Source organism: Protomyctophum bolini (genome assembly GCF_963924005.1).
Source record: "Protomyctophum bolini genome assembly, chromosome: 13".
Classification (NCBI taxonomy): Eukaryota; Metazoa; Chordata; class Actinopteri; order Myctophiformes; family Myctophidae; genus Protomyctophum; species Protomyctophum bolini.
In genome coordinates, this window is record NC_137874.1 from 30,259,514 (window position 1) to 30,283,593 (window position 24,080).

The following is a 24,080-nucleotide window of genomic DNA, read 5'->3' on the forward strand; positions in this document are numbered from 1 at the left end:
CATAATACAAGTGTAGTAAACCGATGCCAGTCACTGGAAAATGCCATGTTGAAAATGAGACGATTCCACAAAAGACAAACATTTATTACAAAGAGGCAGCGCAAGTGGGATTCAATAGGTCTGTCACTTATTAACTATGAGTAAACTAAAAGGTGATCAATATAGCTAACATGATTGAAAACAATTATGAACCAATTGTGGCATTGTAGTATAAGAAAGAAACTGAAAATTAGTTGACAAATAGAAAATATGCCATACAAAGCATTTTTTTATTTTTTTTTACATTTCATAAAGAATTGTATTTATATCTTATTTATATCATAATCTGTATTTCAGATTTTGGAATTTGACATTTTTATTTTTGAAAATACAAATGGGGTGGATGACCAAACGAGTATCCAAATTAATCCAAATCCCAATTTTACCTGAAATTTGACAAGCCTGAAGAACTTTTTGTAACAAATCATGGGTCTTTCTTTGTGTGGCAATTCTGGCAAACACAAGTTCACATGTCTGATCAAATAACTAATATTGGGAAACCAAGGCAAGTACAAACAACCTCATCATTTCCCAAACCCCAAGCCTATTTTGCTTTTGTTAGTTTTCCAGTAATGATTATTTCAGCTGCTCCTCTTTCAATGGATGCTGTCAGTTTGCACTGTAACAGCAGGGAAATATAATTGACATACTGTAGCAAAGTAAATATTATTTATATAGCACATTTCATACAAACCAAACACAATAATCCCACACACAGCATTAGCATTTGAAAAATGTTGTTCATCCACATATGATTTTATTTATCACCTCCTATCTGGTTCGAAATCAAATCAAAATGTATTTATAAAGCACATTTACAACAATCAAAATGGAAAGTGCTGTACAGGGTGAAACAAAAAAATCGATAAGAAAGTATGAGTGCAACAACAATGTCACACTATTCTGGCAGCCAACAGATTATTTTAAGTGCAAAATTTGGTATAGACCTTTTTATTGGCCTAAAATATTGTCTATATACATATATTCATGAAACCACTTGCTGACCGGCTGTCAACATTGAGCAATTTCTTTATAGGGGTTTATATGTGACCATACCATTAAAGGGGAATTTATTTTTGTCTCAAAGTTACTTTAAGCAACTCAACTCATATAAACCACTGTCCAAGTATCCCAAACCATTTGCCTGCATACTGTTTATAAATCAATACATTGAAACTGGGACTCAACTGATGCAAATTACAGCAATGTTGTTATTCAATTGAGCCATTTACACATCACATCTATAACCAGAAGTGTTCACTTCGTAAATGTGTGTCAACCCCCATCCTCTGCCAGAGAAATGCCTGCTGCCTCTTAAGGTTACATTATATCCTTATACTACAAACTTATACATCTTTGGGGTATTCCTGAATCTTATGTCATATTATGGTACATAATTATGCAATTCTTAACATATAAGACACAGTACAAGAGGAAATATCAGATTCCACTAGAAGGCTGAAACTAACTTGATATACCTGACATATTACATTCAATCATTCCTGATTTCTATATAAAAGTCTCTAAATGTTCTGATGAATTGAAAATTCCCCCCCCCCCCATGCTTTTATTTTCGTTCGAGTAATAGTACAACTCTAATAGTATTACTTATAATAATGTAATTAAAGATAACTTCATTTAGATTTATTTATTTTTATTTCATTTTCCAGATTTTTTTTTCTTCTTTTTTTTAGATTTTCATTGGTGGGCCAGTCATAATGGTCCCGCGGGCCTGATGTGGCGTATCACTGGCCTATGGCACATCTCTCTCATGTTTAGGTATTAAATTGTCACGGAAGCCGTGGATATAGGATATCCGTGGATATACAGCCGTGGATCTACAAGCTCCATGAAGTGTTGCGTCCTCATGTAGCGCGTTGTGAGCTTGCAGATCGTCGGTGCCCCACTCACCATGAATGGTCCTCACAAGTATAGGTAAAACACTGCCAGTGCAATGGCCCATTGCAAAGAAGTTGAGATTTTACTTGTGCGATATTCAGATAATCTTCAACCGATTGTTATAATTCGAAGTGGTATATATTCTGTGAAGTTTATATTTTCATTGGGTGCCATTGCGCAGTAGCCTACACCAACAAGTCTATGCGTGGTGTGTGCATAGCCGCATGTGAAACTATATCCTGTATTTTGCTTTCCATTTCATGGTCATGGTCATGTGAGGAGAGAGAGAGAGAGAGAGAGAGGGTGCAGAGAGAGAGGGGTGGGAATGGAATCATCGTGCGTGCGCAAATATGGCACATCTCTCTCATGTTTGACTGCATGTCACTGTGCCTACATGCTGACAATGTGCGCGGGTGAACTTGTATTAGAACCCTTTATTCTTTGAGTCACACAAACGGGTATTTTGGGGCGTAAAATCCACCATTCGTTCATGGGGTAAAACAACACAGTTTTCACAATTGGAATTGCGTTATGGAATGTATACATTCGTCATAGCGCAACATACAGTATGGTGATCGTATTGCAGTGCAGGTAATTGCAACAACCACTCTTGTGAAAAATGAAAATGGGGCCACAAGATATTCTAAACTTTCAGCGATTCTGCCAATAATCATATTCTTTGAACCACACATCCAGGTCAAACAAGGAATCACAGGACGTTGATTCCCTTCCCCATTCGCTAATACTAGGACCAGTAAGACCTAAAGAGCGAACTCGCGTGCACGCATTCGCCTGGGTGACAGATGGCAGACTGCTGGGCGAGCGCTGGCGCTTTGGCATGGGGGGTCAGATCAACATATGGAATGAATTCTGTACTGGCCATATATGGAGCGTGTCTTGAGTGTATACAGGGTTTGATGAGGTCAGATCAACATAAGGAATGTCAGAACAGGTCAGCTCCATACAGTATATGGAAATCTAAGGGTGGCAGCGGGGGCAGTGTCTTGAGTGTACAGGGTTTGATGAAGGCCCAGGTAGGGCCGGGCCTTAAGTTTTGGGCCTGTTGAGAACTCGCCGGCTGCCAGGCGCGGCTGCACTAATAACTTTGTGGCCGTCAGAGTTTGAATAGACAGGGATCAGTCAAAAGGGAGACATCGAAGAGGAAGGATGGGTAGGGAAGGATCAACATATGGAATGTCAGAACAGGTCAGCTCCATATATGGAGATGGAGGCGTGATGTCATGAGGCGTGACCATATATGGAGGCGTGATGTCATGACTAATAACTAAGAAAAAAGACAAATCAGTTTACTGATGGTTAAATCAGACTAGAATTGAAAGACCTTGAAAGATAAACACAACAAGCAACACAAATGGCATTCAATACATTTAGTTATCTGGTAAAAACTTCATTGGTGCATGAGACCCAGTCCCATCACCAAGTATTCTTTCGAGAAAAGGGACAACTCTGAAAAGATTCATGTGGAAATCTCTGGAGGTCATGTTTGACTTTGGCATATCCATCATTGTACACATGTCGTATACTCCCCAGCTGACCACTGCAACCTGTCAAGGAGACTTTATTATGAGTTCAATACTTGATTTCCCCCTTAAGGGAGATCAGCAGCTCACAGAGCACAACACATACTGTACAACAGAAAATGAAAATGAAAATGTATATGAAAATTATATAAAGACTTAGGTTGTACTGTACGGCCTGTTATATGAGTCCCTACACAACAAGCACTAAAAGGATTCACTTAAAATCATTAAATACTTTTTGTGCATCTGTTTACTATCACAACATCAGACCATTTTCTGATATGACTCTAATATCAATGAACAGTTGCTCACCTGTATTATGCGGCGCTCATACTCCTTGAACACAGCACCACCAGAGTCCCCTGTGGCAACAGACATATATATACATACATTTATTTTCTGTTTTCTTGATTCAGAAATAATAAATATGAAGAATCTTGAGCTGCACCAACACTGTCTCACTCTCCAAAATGTATACTGTGACTTCTTGGGACAGAAGTCAAAACAGTGACTGGAAGTCAAAACAGTGACTGGAAGTCAAACGGTGCCTCCCCGCTGCACTTCCGCAGTCCAGGATTGCGGAAGTGCAGTTCTCAAACCCAAAACGGCAAAAAACTGTTAAAACGACGGAGTCATGCCGTCTAAAGCGGACTTGAGCCACCAGAGGCACCACCGAACGTTGCGTTGTCTCTGACTCAGCGCTGTTCGAGTCAATAGGATCTGTCTGCAGAATGATGCCCAGAAGGAAAGTTTTTTTCGAGGTGGTACTGTAGATCTTCGAAATTTGATTTCAGCAAATCTACCTAGTAACAGTTCTGCCCAATGATATTTTTCAAAAGACCAATCACAGGCCTCGTCTGTTGGAATGTGACGTCACCACCACGGTTTCTGCCACACTCTAACGGGACTGAGTCGGCTCAAGCAAACTTCACAACGTTCCACACGGCAACCCACTCGCTTTAGTTGCTTGGTGGAGTCTCTCGTGACTCAAGTTCACGTGAGACAGCACCAGTCAGTCGCGGTCTAATACTATATAGGGCGAAAGAAAACTGTGTTGCGTCTGTGTGTGATGACCTCTTCTCCTAAACTCATTCTGCATCCAGACGCTTCTCGTTCAAATGATTGTTCCCATATAGGGACAGAATCGTAACTCATATCCCCCTAGTCAACATGTGACATAGTTGCCCCTTCCAGTCAGATGTCCATACCAAGAAGTCACCCGTTGAACAATATACACACAATATGCTGCCACATTTGCACGTGGTCTGGAGATGAATATACTAATGGATCATACCTTTGCATGCTATGTGATCTACTTTAGGGTTCTGGCCACCAGTGCAGATGAAGTTATCAGTCACAGCCAGGGTGACATCATCTGCAGTTACTCCATAAGCATGTTTGGCTTGTTTAATACAATCAGCTCTCTGCATTGGAGGATAGGAAAACAACAGAGGTATAGTTAGCGTATGAGCCCATGTGCACACATGCCCACGATAAGTACAATATACAGTATTTATAAGGCATATGAAAGCATACACAGTAAAATACTCAGGGCTCCAATTTCGTCTCCGACTTTACCCGCAGCGCAGTTGTGACTCAATGAAAAGAAGAGTGTTCTTGGCTCTGTGCGGGGTGGAGAAAAACCCAACAACGCAACACTCTTCCATGGGCTATTGACCGTAAGGCTATGAAGCAATATAGCACTAACGGGCAACGGATAAGGGATCTATTAAAGGCAATGGCACGTGGACTGATGATTGGTTAAATTTGGTTTAATTATTGTAACGCCCAAACTACACCTATGCATAATATAACGGGTAATGGAGGGATTTAGACAGGTAACCAAATACCAACTTTAGTGGGGCAATACCCTTTCCCCACTCCTAAATCCCCAAATAGTGGCTTTAGAAAGATGAGACAAAAATGGAGTGTTCATTTAACTCTTAAAGATTGTACAAATGGAACAAAATGCACCCTTATAAGTCCACTGGTATTTTACTATGTACTGTATTGTGCAAAGTATAGGCACAAAAACTCACATTATCACCAAGCTTGGCATGGACATCTTTTTCACTTATATATGGCTTGAGGGTCAGGAAGGCAAGTCTTTCAACTTCTTTGTTCAACAATCGCTCCTCTGTATTAAGAGAATGCATATGTGTTCACTTGATGGGATAGCATGCAATGAAATTATTTGATAATCAGATCAGATAACACATTGGTGTCAAATCCGGCAAGGTATAGATCATTGTAATATTTTATTGTAGTTTTTCTACAATAAAAAGTATAGGCCTAATGTAAGTATGTATGTTGTTAATTATTAGAGTTGTTGTTTAATGTAATATTGTTGTTATTCTGAGTTTCTTCACTGCTAGAACAGTAAATCTTCATTATCTACAGTTTTGTTGAGAAGCTCAGCCTCTTTGTGCTTGATGTTGAACGATAAAGTTATTGTAACATAAGGTGTTGTGATGTCTCGTGGGTTACATGTGCGTCACCTTGTTGCCTGCAGGTGGAAACGCCAACCAGCTTCAGAGCATCACTGGTTGCCTGAGTGCAAGGTATGCAAATAGGCCTGGGAAAGATAATGATTCATGACATGGAATGGCTGATATAAACACTAATAATTATGGTTTATTTTAATGTTCCATATGGTTGTTCAGCTGGGATTTTGCCCCGACCAGTCAGTGTGTTCAGGTTCGGGTATACAGCCTTGGCTGGGTTATTGAATGGGCGAAATAGGCTCTCTCTCACTCTCTCTCCTCCTCTATCTTCCCTTCACTGATGTGCCAATTTGGGCTGGCATCAGGTATCCATATTTATCATATTTTGACTGTCATTCATGATTCATGTGTTCCGCATGTGTGCATTACTGTACATTTTCAGATCGCTTTGAGGCCTGTTAATCACTCTTGTAAAGAAAAACAATCTCACGTTTTGGGACATTCCACATCCGTTAACATTAAAACGTGAAAGTAACGTACGCGCACGCACACACACACACACACACACACACACACACACACACACACACACACACACACACACACACACACACACACACACACACACACACACACACACACACACACCTATATATAGTTATGTTAGTTAGTAGTACAACTATGAGCTGGGGATGTACAGTACTGACATCATAATTTGCTGGTAATTCAAATACATAAATAACTGTTGTAAATGCTTACCTGACTTGAGAGGAAAAAATTACTTTTTCTGTCAGTCTAAGGAGAGCCACATCATAGTCAAAGAATTCTAATACTCCTTGTTTAGTCCTTTTTCGTATATCAAAGAGATCATGAAGGTCGATTTTGTCTACATTTCTAGCTGTGAGGGGACAAGATCAAGAGAGAATTAGCATGTTACAGCTAACGGAAATGTTTAGGTTACGCTAATCCTGGAAAATAAATCAATTAGCAAACCGCAGTGAGCCAAACAAATGATTATATAATACAATCCACAGTATGAATTCTGCAGAGATTAAGCATAAAATAAAAACATGTTACACATTACCCTGTCTATCACTGGTGTAAACTTTAATATTTTGAGCTGTATCTTCAAAGTGGATGCAGTGTGCAGCAGTCAAGACAAATCTGCTGCTCACCAGAGAACCAAGGCATTTGCGTGTCTAAATTGAACATACAGGATATGTATATTTAATATACACTGTGCATACAATTAATATACTGTGTAGTATACTGTTTATGAAGATATATCTCGCATATTATCAATTTAATTACATATACTATTAGTGTTATTATGTTATAATATTTGTGCTTACTGAAATAAGTCAAACGTCACTGTAACAAATATACAACAATGCAACAAATATATAACAAACAACTACAAGCTGTAAAAAATAAAATAACTTTAACTACCCCAATATTAATTTCCGCTTTCCAGGGATACTTGTACGCTGCCCAGTCCGTCGTCGTAACATTATCTTTTACAATGTAAAGACCGCATGAAGCTACAACATCTTCTTCATCTGCATGAGAAAAACATAAATAAAACACAAAAAGGACATTCAGTTTAAATCAAGAAAAGTTGCTTAAGATGAATCAATCACGTTCTTCCCGTGGAAGGCAAGGGCCATGCCCAGCAACCTCATGAAAGGCGATGCCCTGCTCAGTGGCCTAAGACCTTTTTTCCCTCTTCCTGAACCTACTGTGGATTATACCAGGATTGGTGACTTGGACTTTAGATCTTCCTTGTTTGTGAAACAAGCTTCCAAATGATCTGAATCCCTTTGTACTTTTTGTGGTAAAAGCGCCATTCTTTCCTGCCTTGATCCCCCCCCCCCCCCGCGCGATGGGAACTAATGCACAAAAACGAATTGCACCCACTTTTATACTTGCAAAACTGTGAAAAAACAATTGGAGATACAATATACAGTATCATTGTGTATGTGCATGCCTGTGTGTGTAGAGTGGGTGGGTCGGTCGGTCGGTCAGTGAGTGAGTGAGTGAGTGAGTGAGTCGGTCGGTCGGTTATTTAGTCAGTATAGCAGAGCACTCACCAATAATGTCGTCAAAGGTCTGTTCTAAGTTTTTAATTTTCGCTAGTCTGAAGTAATGATCAGCACTCTCAGGTGCTGCAAGAGGCATTAGCTCTTCATCATAGATATCAGATCCAATGGCGAAAACATAAATGTCTGCAAGAAACAAGATATAGTTGCCAAAATTATACATACAGTAACATTAGGTTGTGTTTCCACAACATGAATGCTAGGCTTTACAGAGGTTAAAACAGTACTACCAACATCCAATACCTCTTACATCAAGAGGAGAACAGTGGTTCTACAGAGCATCGGGTCTGTAATACATCCAGCAGACTCAGGAACAGTTTATTTCCAGGTCATAAGAGACTTTCTAAACTAAAAACGTTCTCCCACATGGTTTTTTACATGGTTATATGCATACATGGTTTCAGTTCATGTTGAAAATCGAATCTAAATACTGTATGTTTGTGTACATAATGATTTATGTTGTACATGACATCAGTGCATGCAGGTTGATCTCCATATACAGTATGTGCGTTTGACTTTCGACAGGATTCCCTGGGAACAAGTGGACCATCAACCAACCCACCCATTAGGCATTTTTAATATAGAACTTTACTTCAACAATATTTTGCCTATACTGTACATGTACGTTTAATGTTAAGCATAACATGAAAAACTAAACATTGAACCTCACCAAGATATTTCTTTCTATTTTCCTCGTCAAGTTTACCAGCTTTGTTGTGGTAGACCATGTGTTTTATTTTAGCCACAGTGGCTTTAGGTGAACCTCCTTCATTAAATCCACCTGCAATGAACAGAAACAAAGCTGTCAGTCACAAAGATGACAAATAACAGATTTGCTGAATAATAAGGATTGTAAACAAATAGTACTACACCCGTGGTAGTACATTTTGTGAATCGTTGCATGCCATGGACCAAACTATTCGTACTGGGCTGAATAGTTGATGCTAGTTCAAAACAAGTGGGTTGCGCACATCCAGTTCCTTGCTGGTGCTGGACACAAAATGACGATATGAAAAGATAAAAGTCATCATGAAGGCCAACAATGGCCAAACACTGAAGACAAAATCTGTTATGCTGACTTTTATCTTTACATTATTATGATTCTAGTTGATGCCTCAAGCATAGACGTTCGACCTTCTTTTCTTTCACCTATATTTATTCAGGGGAGGTCAATTGAGAGCCAGCTAGCTCTCTTTTCCAATGACACCCTGAGTACAGTAAACATAACATACAATTCAAACACAAATACATGGTTATTCAGACCTTGTATACATTTTAGCTAAATGTTAGCACCTGTATAAAGAAAATGACCAAAGAAAACAGGGAAAGCTGTCTCTCAATAAAAGCGAGTGGATGTTAGAATTAAATATAGTAAGTCTGAAGTTACCATCAGAAAAGAGGATGATGACATGATGATGCTCCACAAAGTCTTTATTAGTGTTCTGCTTTATCCATGACATTCTCCCCAAGATCCTTGTAAATGCCGCATTCAGGTCTGTCCCAAGATCATCTATCCCTGAGACACAAATGGGACACACACACGTGCACACGCCGCCACATGCGCACACACACACACGCACGCGCACACACACACACACACACACACACACACACACACACACACACACACACACAATTTAAGGGTAGAGTTGTAATATTATAACATTAGAAGCAGGCATTTGTTACAAAATAACATTCTGACCCATTTAGTTAAATATGTACTTTGCTCACCTTCTTCTATGTCAAATTTTTTTAATTCCTTCCGGACATGGTCAAGTGATGGTTTGTTGGGACTAAAAAAATCTTTTATGTTGACAACCTCTTTGATGTCAGAGGAGAAGAAGAGTATGTCATAATTGGGATTGACGGAGAAAGAGGAAACCTGCATAGACATGAAAGATAATTTGTTTGTTGAACACACTACTGTAGATCTTTGCTAGACAACATTGAATCCATCAGAACATGTGAATTAACATCTGTAATTATTATCGCAAATACTTTATCCAAGGAACAATAGACCCATGCCCTGCAAGCTGGTGGTTGGTGTGTGGATGTATCAGACATAGAGAACATTGGTATGATATGAAATTATTTTATATATTTATATTATATGCTATAATATATATTATATATTATTATATTTTCTGTGATATATATCATTTTATTGTGTGTGTGTGTGTGTGTGTGTGTGTGTGTGTGTGTGTGTGTGTGTGTATGTGTGTGTGTGCGCGCGTGCGTGACTGCGTGCGTGCGTGTGTTTGTCTTGTCTGTTTTGTTTTTGTTTTGTTTCCTTGATTCACCTTAGTAATACGTTTTGTTGCTTTGATTCACCTTGGTAATAAGTTTAATAACTGCCTCTTTTGCTTGTTTAAACTCTGTTTTATTAATGCTTGCTGAAACATCCATGGCGATGTAGATGTTGAGTGTCCCATTTTTTGCTATCCTGATTTTTCTCCCCTCTTGTGTGTCCTCTGAAAAACACAGACATTATTTATTCCGCATGTATTTATGCAAAGACTTTTTCCCTTGCCTTCAAATGAGGTGTTGTTTAATTCTGTCTGCTACGAACATACAGTAGACACACATACAAGAACAGGAGGCGTGATTGCAATATCACCGTTGCTGTGCTATACACACAAAAAGGTAATGACATTTATGTTACATGAAAAATGGTTCCAAACACGTACCAGTTTGTAGCTCTGTGAGGCTTTGTTTGATTGAAGTACCAAAAGCCTCAGAGACTTCGAGTGCAGTATCATATGTATGTTTGTCTGTAACAGGAGCAAAGATCACATACGTTATAAGATGTTAGCCATGATTCATTTATTTATTACAGATTTAAATAGGTTCTACTATCCTACGGTTTTAACACTCTAGTATTTTAACTGTATATATTGCTAATGAACAGCAATGTTGACATTAAATGCTTTTTACCTCTTATATGGCAACTCAATTTGAATGATTGCATGTAGTAATTACTGACCATGGTCAGATGGCAATAACATAAAGACTTAACCTCTATAATTTACAGATACGTGTAGTATAATTGTCCTACTTGGGCTTTAAATCTTAAAAATGGGCATGAAAAGGAGATGATATCTTACAATAACAAGCAGGTTCCATGCCAGTCCATTGGCCATTTTCTCGACACACTCGTTCATGCGAGCCCACCAGCATTAAGTTGTTATTGCAGCTGTATGTCACCTTTTCATCAATGTCATATATGTGCCCAACCTTCATGGCTCCAGCTGGAACACCAGGATCAGCACACGTACTGTCCGCTGTGGAAAAATACAACGTATTTTGACTGTAGTGTACATTTGTTATAATTTATTGTTGCTTCAAACAGATGAATAGAAACGCATAAAACTTGTACTGATGTTACAGTATTCACCAGGCTGTTTAGGACTTACTATTACGGCCACATATAGGGGTTTTTCCACTCCATTTGGCGTTTGATTGGCAAACTCGAGAGGCTGAGCCATGGAGTGTGTACCCAGACCAGCATTCATATGTTGTCTCATTGCCCACATAGTACCTCTCCTCAGCAGGGTAGACACTGCCTTGCTCCAGAACAGTTGGGTCAGGACATTCCATCACTGAACATAGAAACAAACAGTTAGTTCAATCACAATAACACTTTGGTAGAGGTTTGGTCATGTTTGTGTAGTTGCCTTGCATTATGTATCAGGTCTCCAATATTGGCAAGATATCTTAAATAGTTGCTCCACCTCCGTATATTAATGATTGTAAATCCAAAATAATATCTCCATTGACTTACATTGCATTGTAACTTAAGTAAAACAAGTCTCAAAGTCACACTTTTAGTACACTTTTAGCTATTGAGGTTTCATAAAGAAGTGGTCTTTTAAGACCACTTCCAACATTATCTTATAGTCCTCAATAAATGCTCAGTAAAGATGGTACCATTTCTGTCTACTCTACAGTTCAGAAATCTTTGGTAATTAATGTTTTTCTTTTTCATTTCAGGTAGCCTACTTTCCAAGAAATGAAAGGCTCTAGTTTCTATTAGCTTGGAATCTCCATCAATGATGTCATTGGTAGGCAGGTTTCTGAACTGTGTATACCCCACCAATGAGAATTATTATTATGAAAATAAGGTTGAGAATGAGTGAAGTGCTCCTTTAACTGTGTATTAAAGGAATACTTTGGTAGAAGTTTGGGTTGTGTAGTATACCTATGATGTAGGTCCAAAGGTGGATGAGGAATTAAAAAAAGAGTTGCTCCATCGATTAGAAATTTATTCAAAATATGCTCCTCATTCACTTAATTCCACAGTGAAACAAAGTCACTCTCACTCCTTTATCCTGTAAATGAACTCAAATAAATCCTGACCATATAGAACATCACAGAACCTGAGGCCGTTTCTTTTTCTTTTCTTTTTTAGAATAAAAAACAATTTGACGATCCGGATCCGCAGATCCAGTCTGGGTTTTCTTCTTAATGAAAATAGCAAAACTATTTTCTTCTTTAATTTTTTTATTTAAAACAATACCAATCGTTCTATATTGTAAGAATCAGCAGAGCAACTATTTTATTAATATCTCACCCACCTTTGAAGTTACATCACGGCAATAAAGTATCTCCAAACCCCAAACCTATACCATACTGTTCCTTACCTTGGCTTTAACCCCCAAGAATTATACTCTGTAGGCCTAGAGTAGTCTGCACGCTTACCTAAAAGAACAGATCTTCAAGCTAATAACGCATTGCATCACGTTGTAAGATTGAACACCAGTTAAGTTATGGAGCCATGGCGTATGAACTGACATGATAGAATAAATGGTCAAATAAATTCTAATTTCTCGAAAGACGTGGCCACAATTGACACTTAACTTACATCTACATGTCTGATGTGGACGGAACCTCGGCTTAGGGATCCAGGTACCAGTGGGCTGGCATAGGCGAGACAAAGCAGGGTATGGATAGTAATTTGGGGGGCAGTGGTATTCCAACCTGCTGTTAGTTCTCAGTCCGTTAGTGAGGGTGTAATGACCTCCTTCGATCTGTACCCTTTTTTCCTCAGTGCAGTTCTGGTCTGCTCCACCACCTTAAAAACAAATTAATTGAGATGATTATGTTTCGTTCTTACTGCTGCTTTAATTCAGGTCAATAATGGTTATCTCATTCAAGGTTTACCATGTTAAAATAGAAAATGCACAACCCAAACAAAAGACAATAAATAGGAAGACACCATAGAACGAAACATAGAACAACATAAAAGAAAAATACTTATTTTGAGTTTCTGTACAATAGGACATTTTTGCCTGCATGTGGTGCTAGATTAAGGGCCATAGGGTCACCAAAATCTGTAGGTTTGGGCAAGTCGCATTTGATTTTGATATATCTTGTCTCCAAGTGGAAATGTTTGGCTAGCATTCTGGAAAGGGCCAGTAGCCATACCCGTTGATAACTGAACAAGCTCTTAATAATTATTTATTCTTACCCTGCCTAAATAGAAAATTAAAAACCCAATATCACAAGCAGATATTCTACAGAATATTCAATATAATTGAATAATATACAGCCTACTGTACCTGCTGATAAAGGTTAGGCTATAGGGGTTTCAGCTGTTTCAATAGGCTATAGATGTTTGTTCCAAAATTATTTGAAATAGCTAGTTACTGCCGCCATCTATGGGTGAAGCATAGTAGTAGTGGTAGTAGCAGTAGTAGTAGGCTAGTAATAATAATAATAATAATAACTAGAAAATAATAATAATAATAATAATAATAATAATAATAAATATATCCCTAATCTCTTAATCAAGATTATTGCAAAGGAATTTGCCCTCTGCCTAGTATATGTGTATATTGGTGATTTATATTGAGCTATAGTAGCTATACAGTATGTATATAAGGCATACCAGAATGTAGAATAGCCTACTTAGGCCTACTACAAGTAAAAATACCTGCATTGATTAAAAGTACAAAGGTATTGCTATCAAAATATAGTTACCGTGCCAATCTTAAAACTAGGCCTATACTCAAAAGGCCCATTTCAGAATTTAATTTTTAGTAATGCATCAATGTGTTGCGTTCATCACCTTATGTTGCAATTGGATAACCTAATCTAATGTATCAGTTTATGAATGTTTGTTTTAATTATGTAATCAACAAAGTAGGCTAACTAATAACTGAAGCTGACAAAATAATTTGAATGGAGTATAAAGTACAATATTTGCCTGAGGTGTGGTGCATGGATAGTAGGCTATCATAAGAAATATACATCAAATGTCAAACAAATAAATAAAGAAAATAATAATAAAGTCAAGTAAAATAGTACTTAAGTAAATTAAAGTATGTCAAATTGTGTACACTGTTAACTAATATGTATATGGTATACAAACTGGTTCTATGGGAAAGCGCACAAACAAAATGCTCAAGCATCAAGGTCCTTTGTAAAACTAGCAAGGAGTATTCAAACTGTGATATGTTTGCAAATAGAAACCAGTAGTACAACCAATGTAAACTTAATTTTCTTTCCATGAAGTATGATGCGTCTTGGAAAATACGACTTATTCCAAACAAAAAATACAATCAAAACAAGACATGCTGTCAAATATTGGAATTAGGCCTAATCTGATAACAAGAGAGTCTATACCTGTAATAAATACAATATAGTAAATAATTATTTGCAAATTGTACTGTATATGTATAGTGTAAATAAGCTCACCCATTAACTGAAGACATAACAGTGCAGTAAGCCAACACCAGTCAATGGAAAAGGACATAATAATTGAGAATAATTGAAAATGGACTGATTCCACTGACAAAAGACAACGATTTATATAAAGATGGAAGCAGTGCCGCAGTGCAAGTGAGAGTAAGGTCTGCCGCTTTGTAACTTGTTAATTTTTAGCCCAGGAACAATTCTGAAATGTGGCAAGCAAAGAACTTCCCATGCAGTGGATCACATGCATGGGTTTTTATCGTTTCATCTGTTTTTGTGAGTGAACTTAAGGTCATATGTCTGATAAACAAAACTATTGAGAAACTAAGTCAAAGTACAAACAACCTTGCCAATTCCCCAACCCCAAGCATACTTAGCATAGTTTTGTTAGTTTTCCAGTAATGATTAATTGACCTGCTCAAATTGATGCTGTCATTTGTCCCACAACCAAAAGAACACATGGCGTTTAAAGTAAATCAATACCTACACCGGGAAATTTACGAGTATATTTGATTTGAAATGGATGGATCCACTATGACTATTTATATTTTGGTAATGCGGTTTGTTGACACGTGTTCTGCTGAATTTTAAGACTGTTGTAAATAGTCTCGTGTTACCAGACTGTTGCCTCTCGTAATTTTCAATTTACCTCCAGGTGCACAACACCCTGAGGTACATCCATAGGGTACATCATGCACACAGAGGTTGTGGCAAAAGAAAGCATCAAACACCTGAAGAAATTCAAGGTGTCACAGAAGATGCTACTCTGCCACCATAACCCAGGGCATCTTGTCAGGGAGTTATCACTATATGGACATGGCTCTTCCCATGACCTACACTGCTGTGGAAGGTTGTGAGGTTGGCTGACTGCGCCACGCAACTCGATCTGCAGGACATACGAACAGGTGCTTGAGCAGTAGACTTTGATGCGAAATGGGAAGCGCTTTTTTTGATTGATTGAAATCTTTATTAACAGTTTGCAGAATTACAGTACATTTCAAGCACAAACTCAATACAAAGACTGTTAACTGTGAGTGGACGACCCAATTAAGCCTTACACTTGTTTACAACAGGGTCCACATTGTTCAATTCATCAAAACATTTAGAGACAAACAAATAGACACTTCTATGTAGTTAAAGAACAGAACAGGAATTCATCATATAGGAAGCGAAAAGGGAAAAAAGTATATATACAGTGAGGGGAACAGGGGGATAAAAGAAAAGAAAACGAAAGACAGAGTGTAGGGCGCCTGCACACAACACCATGCGTTGATGCCATGTGTGCATATGTGCAGGCACCCAACACCACGTCCATACAAAAACATAGTACAATCCATAGTACAAAGACAGAGTGTAGGGCGCCTGCACACAACACCATGCGTTGATGCCATGTGTGCATATGTGCAGGCACCCAACACCACGTCCATACAAAAACATAGTACAATCCAGATACAAATTCAGCTTTTACAGAGGCCAGTTTCGAATTGCAGCCATCCGTAGGTGCCCTTTGAGAGCAGTTTTGAAGGAGCCAAGGGATTCACATGTCTTAATGACTGTTGGTAGGGCGTTCCACGTTTTGGTCGCATAGGAGCGAAAAGAATTTAGTCCCTTGTTTGTGCCGAATCTGGGTTGTACATGGTTTGTTGCACTCCCTCTGGTGTTGTGGGTGTGGACTTCGTTTACATTAAGGAAGTATTTAGACAGGTACATGGGTATCTTGGTGGTGTATCTAATCTTGTGGACCAGACCCATTGCAAGATGCTGTACTCTGTCGTCGACCCTAAGCCATCCCAGCCTGTCAAAGTGGGCAGGGGTGAGGTGGGTTCGGGGGGTGAGGCCAAGTAGGAGCCTGACCAGTTTGTTTTGGGAGGTCTGGAGCCTTGTTTTAAGGGCCTTTGAGGTGCTGTGGTACCAGGAGGTGGATGCATAGTCAAAGAAACCTTGTACAAGGGCTCCTGTTAAGGTCTTCAAGGTGTTTTTGTCGACCAGTGAGGAGATCCTGTAGAGGAATCTTGTTCTTTGATTGACTTTTTTGATTACGTTGGTGGCCATCTTATCACCGGAAAGATTGGCCTCCAGGATGGAACCTAGGTAGGTAATTTGATCCTTCCGTGTGATAATATCATCACCAACTCTAACCAAGAAGCCATCTGCCTTTTTGAGATTACTATTTGATCCGAAGAGAATGGATTCAGTTTTTCCCAGGTGTAAGGATAGTTTGTTATCAGCGAGCCAGGTGCAGATTCTACCGAGTTCAGAGCTGAGGGTCTTTTCAACCTGCAGTTTGTTCCTGTCCGAGACCAGCAGTGCTGAGTCGTCTGCGAACAGGAACAAGTTGCAGTCACAAGCTGAAGTCATGTCGTTTACATATATTAGGAACAGTAAAGGCCCTAGTATGCTTCCTTGTGGGACGCCACAGCTCACTGGGAGGGGGGGGGACAGTGTTCCGTTCACTTCCACCATCTGTTCTCTCCCCTCCAGGTAGGATTGCATCCAGCTCACTGATGTGCTATCAAAACCAATAGCTTTAAGCTTGTTAACCAGTATGGAGTGGTTCACGGTGTCAAAAGCCTTTTGGAGGTCCAGCATGACCATGCCACAGTATTTTCCAGCATCCACCTCGTGTTTGATGTGGTCGCTCAAATAGAGAAGGCATGTGTCAGTGGAGTGGGATGTTCTGAAACCAGATTGGAACTCGTACAACAATTTATTAGTGGCAAGATACTTTTCAACCTGTTCATAGACTATTTTTTCCATCACTTTCGAGATGGAGCTTAGAATAGAAATAGGGCGGTAGTTGCCGGGTTCTAATTTGCTCCCTTTTTTGTACAGGGGGGTTACTTTGGCCAGTTTAAAATCTCTGGGGACCTGTCCTTGTTTGATGGAGAGGTTAACTATGTGGGTGATGACTGGAGCTATGGAAATGGCTGAGTCTCTGAGAAATTTGGAGGGAATATTGTCATGGCCAGTGGCCTTGTGGGGTTGGAGGGCACTCAGTTTCTTAAGTACCTCCTCAGTTGTTACCATTGTCATTTTAAAATCATCTTTACAAACACCTAGGTTTTTGTAGAAGCCTTTGATGTGCTCTACACCAAAACGCCCAGAGTGGGAGGGCAGTTTGTTAACCAGCATTGTTGCAATGTTTGTAAAGAAGATGTTCAAGTGATTGGCTACATCAACCTTGTCAGTGATGAGGGTGTTATTTGATTTGATGTTTATGTTAGTAAACCTGGTTTTAAGTTTCTGACCACAGCCTAGTTGGTTGTTTAGTAGCTTCCAGAGCTCCCGAGGATTGTTTTTGATTTCCTCGGCTTTATCATTGATAAAGTTACTTTTGGCTGATTTGGTCATGGCAATTACACCGTTTCTTAGCTTGTTACATTGGGTTTTAAGGATGCACAGTTTGGTTTGGAGATCACTGTCGAAGCGCTTAGCTAGCTTGGACTTGCATTTAAGAAGTTCAGAGCATTTGTTGTCTCTGGCTTTCATTGCAGTCAGTATGTCCGAATTCATCCATGGCTCCGAGCGGGTTTTGACCCTGATGGTTCTCAGAGGAGCCATGTTGTTTAGTACTGTTGTAAATTTGGTTTTAAAGCCAAGCCATGCTTCTTCGACTAGTGAGCTCCTGAGCACATCGGACCAATCCAGTCTCTCCAGTTCTAGGTTAAAGGCCTCACTAGAGTAGGTTTTGAGGTCCCTAGATATGACTGTTTTGTGACAGTCAAATTTTAGTTTCTGTATTTTGCGGGTACAGAAAATCATAAAATGATCACTGAGCCCACATACAATAACCCCTTTCTTGGAGATTCTGGATTTGTCCGAGGTCAGAATGAGATCAATGACAGTTTGAGTAGAATCACACACTCTTGTGGGTTGGGTAATTAGCTGGCTGAAACCATGCAGATCACAGAGCCGACTAAACGATTTAAACACAGGCACTTCCTTACGATGCATGTCCGTATTCCAGTCGCCAATCAGGATTTTCTCTACAGATTCCTCCCCAGCTAAGCACCCCTCAAGAATATCATAGAACCCGTGCTGATCAGGCGGTCTATAGACGGTGCCAACTAGTACTGATTTAGCATTTTTGAAAATTAATTCAACCCACACAGTTTCAATTTCATCATGCTGTAATTCAGTACGAGTAACATATTCAGTGTCTTTGTGAATATACATGCACACGCCACCACCATGCCTGTTTCTGTCGTTCCTAATGACAGTATAGTTTTCTATTTCTATCTCTGGGTCCTTAGTGGACTCGTCAAGCTTAGTTTCAGAAAAACACAGGATGTTTGCCTTACCGCTTGAGATGCCGGTGTTGCCTGGTTTGTCTGGTTCCCTGGGCTGGCTTTGCGCGTGCATGAGCCGTCTTTCACAGCTGTTTCATGAAGGGGGCGGAGCTATCTTCTATCTTCTCAGAGCTCGGAGCTATCTTCTATCTTCTCATTAAATATCCATCCGATTGTTTGTGGAATCTCACTTGTATGAAACAGTGACAACATGCACTTATAAAACACAGTTAGAATGATGAAAATAAAAAATAAATGAAAATATCTGTGGGATTCGAACCGTCTTTGCAATGAACCAAAATAACCTGGGAAGCTGTGCGCAGCGAATCACACTGATGCGCTGACAACTGCTGTAGGAAACGATGTAATTGATCCTATGTGTGTCTGTCCAGGCGTGAACTTGGGAACAGTATAGTCACAGCATGCCATTTCATCTTGTGACTCTGGTTTTTTAACGAATATAACCACTCCGATTGAACTGATCAATGAATAGCTGTAGAAACAAGTCAATGATGTTGGTATAGTCACATCATGAAACACAAAGGGCCGATTCATACTCCTATTTTACGCTGTTTCGGCGCTGTAGTGCCGAAAATGATTTCGGCTCGTCAGAAAATTTCAGTAGCACCGAAGAGACGACTTTAACTGAGTACACTGTGCAGAGCATAAAACAGCACCACCTGCTGTTGTCTAGCAGGCAGTGCAACATGTCAACTTGTGACTGTGATATAATATGGTATAGTCACACGTGAAACAAACTCTTGCCATTGCATTGTCATTTTCGGCACTACAGCGCCGAAACAGCGTAAAATAGGAGTATGAATCGGCCCTTTGTGTTTCATGATGTGACTATACCAACATCATTGACTTGTTTCTACAGCTATTCATTGATCAGTTCAATCGGAGTGGTTATATTCGTTAAAAAACCAGAGTCACAAGATGAAATGGCATGCTGTGACTATACTGTTCCCAAGTTCACGCCTGGACAGACAGACACACATAGGATCAATTACATCGTTTCCTACAGCAGTTGTCAGCGCATCATAGTGTGATTCGCTGCGCACAGCTTGCCAGGTTATTTTGGTTCATTGCAAAGACGGTTCGAATCCCACAGATATTTTCATTTATTTTTTATTTTCATCATTCTAACTGTGTTTTATAAGTGCATGTTGTCACTGTTTCATACAAGTGAGATTCCACAAACAATCGGATGGATATTTAATGAGAAGATAGAAGATAGCTCCGAGCTCTGAGAAGATAGAAGATAGCTCCGCCCCCTTCATGAAACAGCTGTGAAAGACGGCTCATGCACGCGCAAAGCCAGCCCAGGGAACCAGACAAACCAGGCAACATGTCAAACTGTAACACCGGCTCACAGCCCAGGTGCAAGGCTTAGAAAACGTTTTTTTTCACTGTGGCTGTCAGAACCCTAATGAGGACATGGTCAAAAAACAAAAATATAAAGACTAAACTTAACAGAATACAACAGACTTTCTTTCTTATGTAGGTATATAATGCATTGCATGCCCTCTTTTGCACATTTGGTTTGAAATTGCTGCTAAAGATATATAGCATTCAGCAGGTTGTGGACTATAGTTGTCTGGCTGCGCTACTATTTGTTAATAATCTTCTAAAACTGGGATTAATCAGAGTTATATTCGCTTTTCAGGTTGTTGAGTGTATAGGATACGGAATAACGGAAACCTTACGTGTAGCCCAACAGCCCCACGTCCTGTTGCCATAGTTATATGCCTATCCTGCAAATGCCGGATACAGTAGGCGGTTTCTAGACCGGGTCTGAGCAAGAGACAGTAAATACAATTTACAAATAGAAACCTATGATAGAAACAAGCATGGAAACGCATGGAAACCATAGATGGAAACAGGAAACAAGTACTGTGGATTTCTGGCGACGGACGGACGGGGCTGGGATTGGCTAGTTGCTTGTTACGTAACCGCTGACGCAAGTAAAAGTGGACGTTACTTCACTCGATGTAGGACCCCTCAGAATCGGCATTCTAGTATGCTCATGGTTGAACATTAATCGTGATTTAAGTCTGTGATCAGTTCGCATGTAAGTCAATTAAGGAACTAACCAAAACGAAGGATTGGAGAAGACATTAAGGAAAGTCAAAATGTCAATCCCAACGCTGTTAGTTCTCTACGGGAGCCAGACGGGTACAGCCGAGGACACTGCACATCGCATTGGGAGACAGGCACAGAGGAAGCGGCTGCACGTCCAAATTTCACCGCTGGATAGCTACAATGTAGCTAATCTGATCTCCGAGCCTCTGGTTGTTTTTGTGTGCGCCACCACTGGCCAAGGAGACCCTCCTGACAATATGAATAATTTCTGGAGGTTCCTCTTCCGGAAATCTTTGCCTGCTGGCTCTCTGTGTCAACTAGAATGTGCAGTACTGGGCCTAGGAGACTCTTCGTATCCAAAGTTCAATTTTGTAGCTAAGAAGCTTCATAAGCGCCTTGCGCAGTTGGGTGCCAGCATGTTGCTGCCAGCTGGACTTTCAGATGATCAACATGACCTGGGACCAGATGCTGTGGTTGACCCATGGCTCAGATCATTTTGGGAGAGAGTGTTAGTTCTGTACCCATCTCTTGGACATGTGATTCCGCTCAGAGAAGATGAACCACTCCCTCCAAGGTACATTTTACACTTCGTAGATGATGTAAAAGAAAATCCAGATCACATGTCTCCAAAGCGACAAATGGTGCCTTCACAAGTCCACTCCTTCCCAGCTAAAATGCTGTACAATCAGAGAGTAACGGATGCCTCCCACTTCCAAGATGTGCGGCACATTGAGTTTGACATCACAGGCTCCAACATTGAGTTTGCTGCCGGTGATGTGGTGATGATGCGTCCATATAACACACAAGAAGATGTACAACAATTTTGTCAATTGCTAAGATTAGATCCAAATGCCCAGTTTACTCTGACGGCAACAGACAGTAACACTACAGTTCCAGCTAGGTTACCTCAGCCCTGTACAGTTGAACACCTGGTGAAACATTACTTGGACATTTCTGCTGTACCACGCCGCTCCTACTTTGAGCTGCTGTCCACTTTTGCCACCAACGACCTGGAAAAGGAGAAGCTGGTTGAGTTCAGCACTGCCCAGGGCCAAGACGACCTGCATGACTATTGCACACGGCCGCGACGCACTGCCCTAGAAGTGTTGTTGGACTTCCCTCACACTGCAGCAGAACTGAAGGTGGATTACATCCTGGATCTGGTCCCTGAGATCCAGCCACGCTCCTTCTCCATCGCCTCCTCCCTCCTGGCACACCCCAACCGCATCCAGATCTTAGTAGCTGTGGTACGCTACAAAACCAAGATGCATAAACCTCGTAATGGCCTCTGCTCCACTTGGTTAGCTTCCCTGAACCCTGCACATGAGGAAGTATATGTGCCTTTGTGGGTTAAGAAGGGAACTTTTAGTTTCCCACGCAAACAGGAGACCCCTGTGATCATGGTTGGGCCTGGAACCGGGGTTGCACCCTTTAGATCAGCCTTGCAAGAGAGAGTAGCCCAGGACAAAACTTCTAATGTGTTGTTCTTTGGCTCTCGCTCTGAGTTCAAGGACTATTTCTTCCACTCAGACTGGCAGGACACGACCAAGGCTGGACATCTGACCTGCTTCACTGCCTTCTCGCGAGACCAGGAGGACAAGATTTATGTGCAGCACCGTGTCAAAGAGCAGACTAAACTCTTGTGGGACTTGATTGCAAATAGGGGTGGCTGTTTTTACATAGCAGGCCGTGCCAAAGAGATGCCGGCCAGTGTGCGTGAAGCACTGCAAGATGTATTTAAGCAAGGGGGAGGTCTGTCTTCGGAAGAGGCAGACCAGATGCTCACCACAATGGAGCAGACGGGTCGACTCCAGAGTGAGACCTGGTCCTGATCACTAGGGCTGTCACGATCATGACATTTTAGCTGACAGTTAATTGGTATTAATGTTTGAATTGTGTTTTTTGAAATTGAATATTGTAAAATAAAAAATAAGAATATATATTATATACACACACACACACACACACACACACACACACACTTTGGTTTGGCTTTCAGGCTTTGTAAAGAAAAAGGGCAGATACTTGCTAATGACCAGTACCAAACCATAATACAAAGAATGTATTAAGGTTAAAACAGGCCATGCATTTAATCATTTTATACTTACAGAAATGTTACAAAATAGTACAAATAGCTTATCTACAAGCTCACGAGTCACAACGCAAATCAACAGATGAATACAGTAATGAAGGGAAATGATTCTCACAATTATGCACAATTGATCATTATCTGAAATAATTGCGATTATCAAATAATTGCGATTGGGCGATAATGTAATAAGTGACAGGCCTACACTGATCACAAGATCTCAGTCTTCTCTTGCTCTGTAGGGCAATATTGTTGCAATGACTTCTATTGCTGCTTTCACAGAATATACAGTGATATTTTTTGATAAATAACCATCAGTAATGACTAATAACTAAGTCATTAAAGGAAAAATAATAGAACACTTATAAAAGTCAAGCATTCCGAATATTACATTATGGTAATGGAGCGTTTAAAGCCTGGGAAAAATAACACTTATGCCATATCACAATGTTGTGATATCCAAAATCCCATATATCTAGTCTCCTAACAAGATATTGATATTTTATTGCCCAGTCCTACTCTGCATTATAATATTGATTCCTTGTAGTTTTTTAATATAAATAGATTCCACTTGTTGCCTGGCAACTGCCAAGAAACCTGCACTGCCTCTGTGGTCAAGGTTTCGACTTGACAGAGAGGTTGTGCTGGTGGTGTTGAGGTGCCTCATGTACTGTATGGTGAATTATGTGTGTACAATTAAATCATCCACCCTACAACCTGTTATGCATATGCTTGATTTTGAAATAAAGTGCAATACAAAGTACAGTCATTGCATTGCTACATTTATACATTTGAAGTTAACACATGGTTAAATATATAAGAAACCCCTGGTAACGTGACCTGCTCTGGCTCGATTCAACAGGCTTTTTTTCCTGGTGTCGATCAAGGTTATTGGTGTCTAT

At 40.0% G+C, this 24,080-nt stretch overlaps 2 protein-coding genes across 2 annotated transcripts; one reads left to right on the top strand and one right to left on the bottom strand.

The window, feature by feature from the left end:
- Positions 1-3,326: 3,326 nt before the first annotated feature.
- Positions 3,327-19,077, bottom strand: LOC308327601 (complement factor B-like; the record flags this gene model as incomplete). The annotated part of the gene is made up of 18 exons (XM_080781124.1): positions 3,327-3,503; positions 3,792-3,841; positions 4,774-4,903; positions 5,519-5,616; positions 5,978-6,054; positions 6,683-6,821; positions 6,949-6,965; positions 7,404-7,482; positions 8,014-8,148; positions 8,693-8,803; positions 9,410-9,538; positions 9,754-9,904; positions 10,354-10,493; positions 10,710-10,793; positions 11,127-11,303; positions 11,436-11,621; positions 12,884-13,093; positions 19,017-19,077. 18 exons carry the CDS (start codon positions 19,075-19,077, stop codon positions 3,327-3,329), a joined length of 2,151 nt encoding a protein of 716 aa, XP_080637250.1.
- A 1,928-nt stretch (positions 19,078-21,005) lies between these two features.
- On the top strand, positions 21,006-23,894 carry ndor1 (NADPH dependent diflavin oxidoreductase 1). The gene has a single exon (XM_080779815.1). It carries the CDS (start codon positions 21,140-21,142, stop codon positions 22,919-22,921), a length of 1,782 nt encoding a protein of 593 aa, XP_080635941.1. The 5' UTR covers positions 21,006-21,139; the 3' UTR covers positions 22,922-23,894.
- The last annotated feature ends 186 nt before the right edge of the window (positions 23,895-24,080 follow it).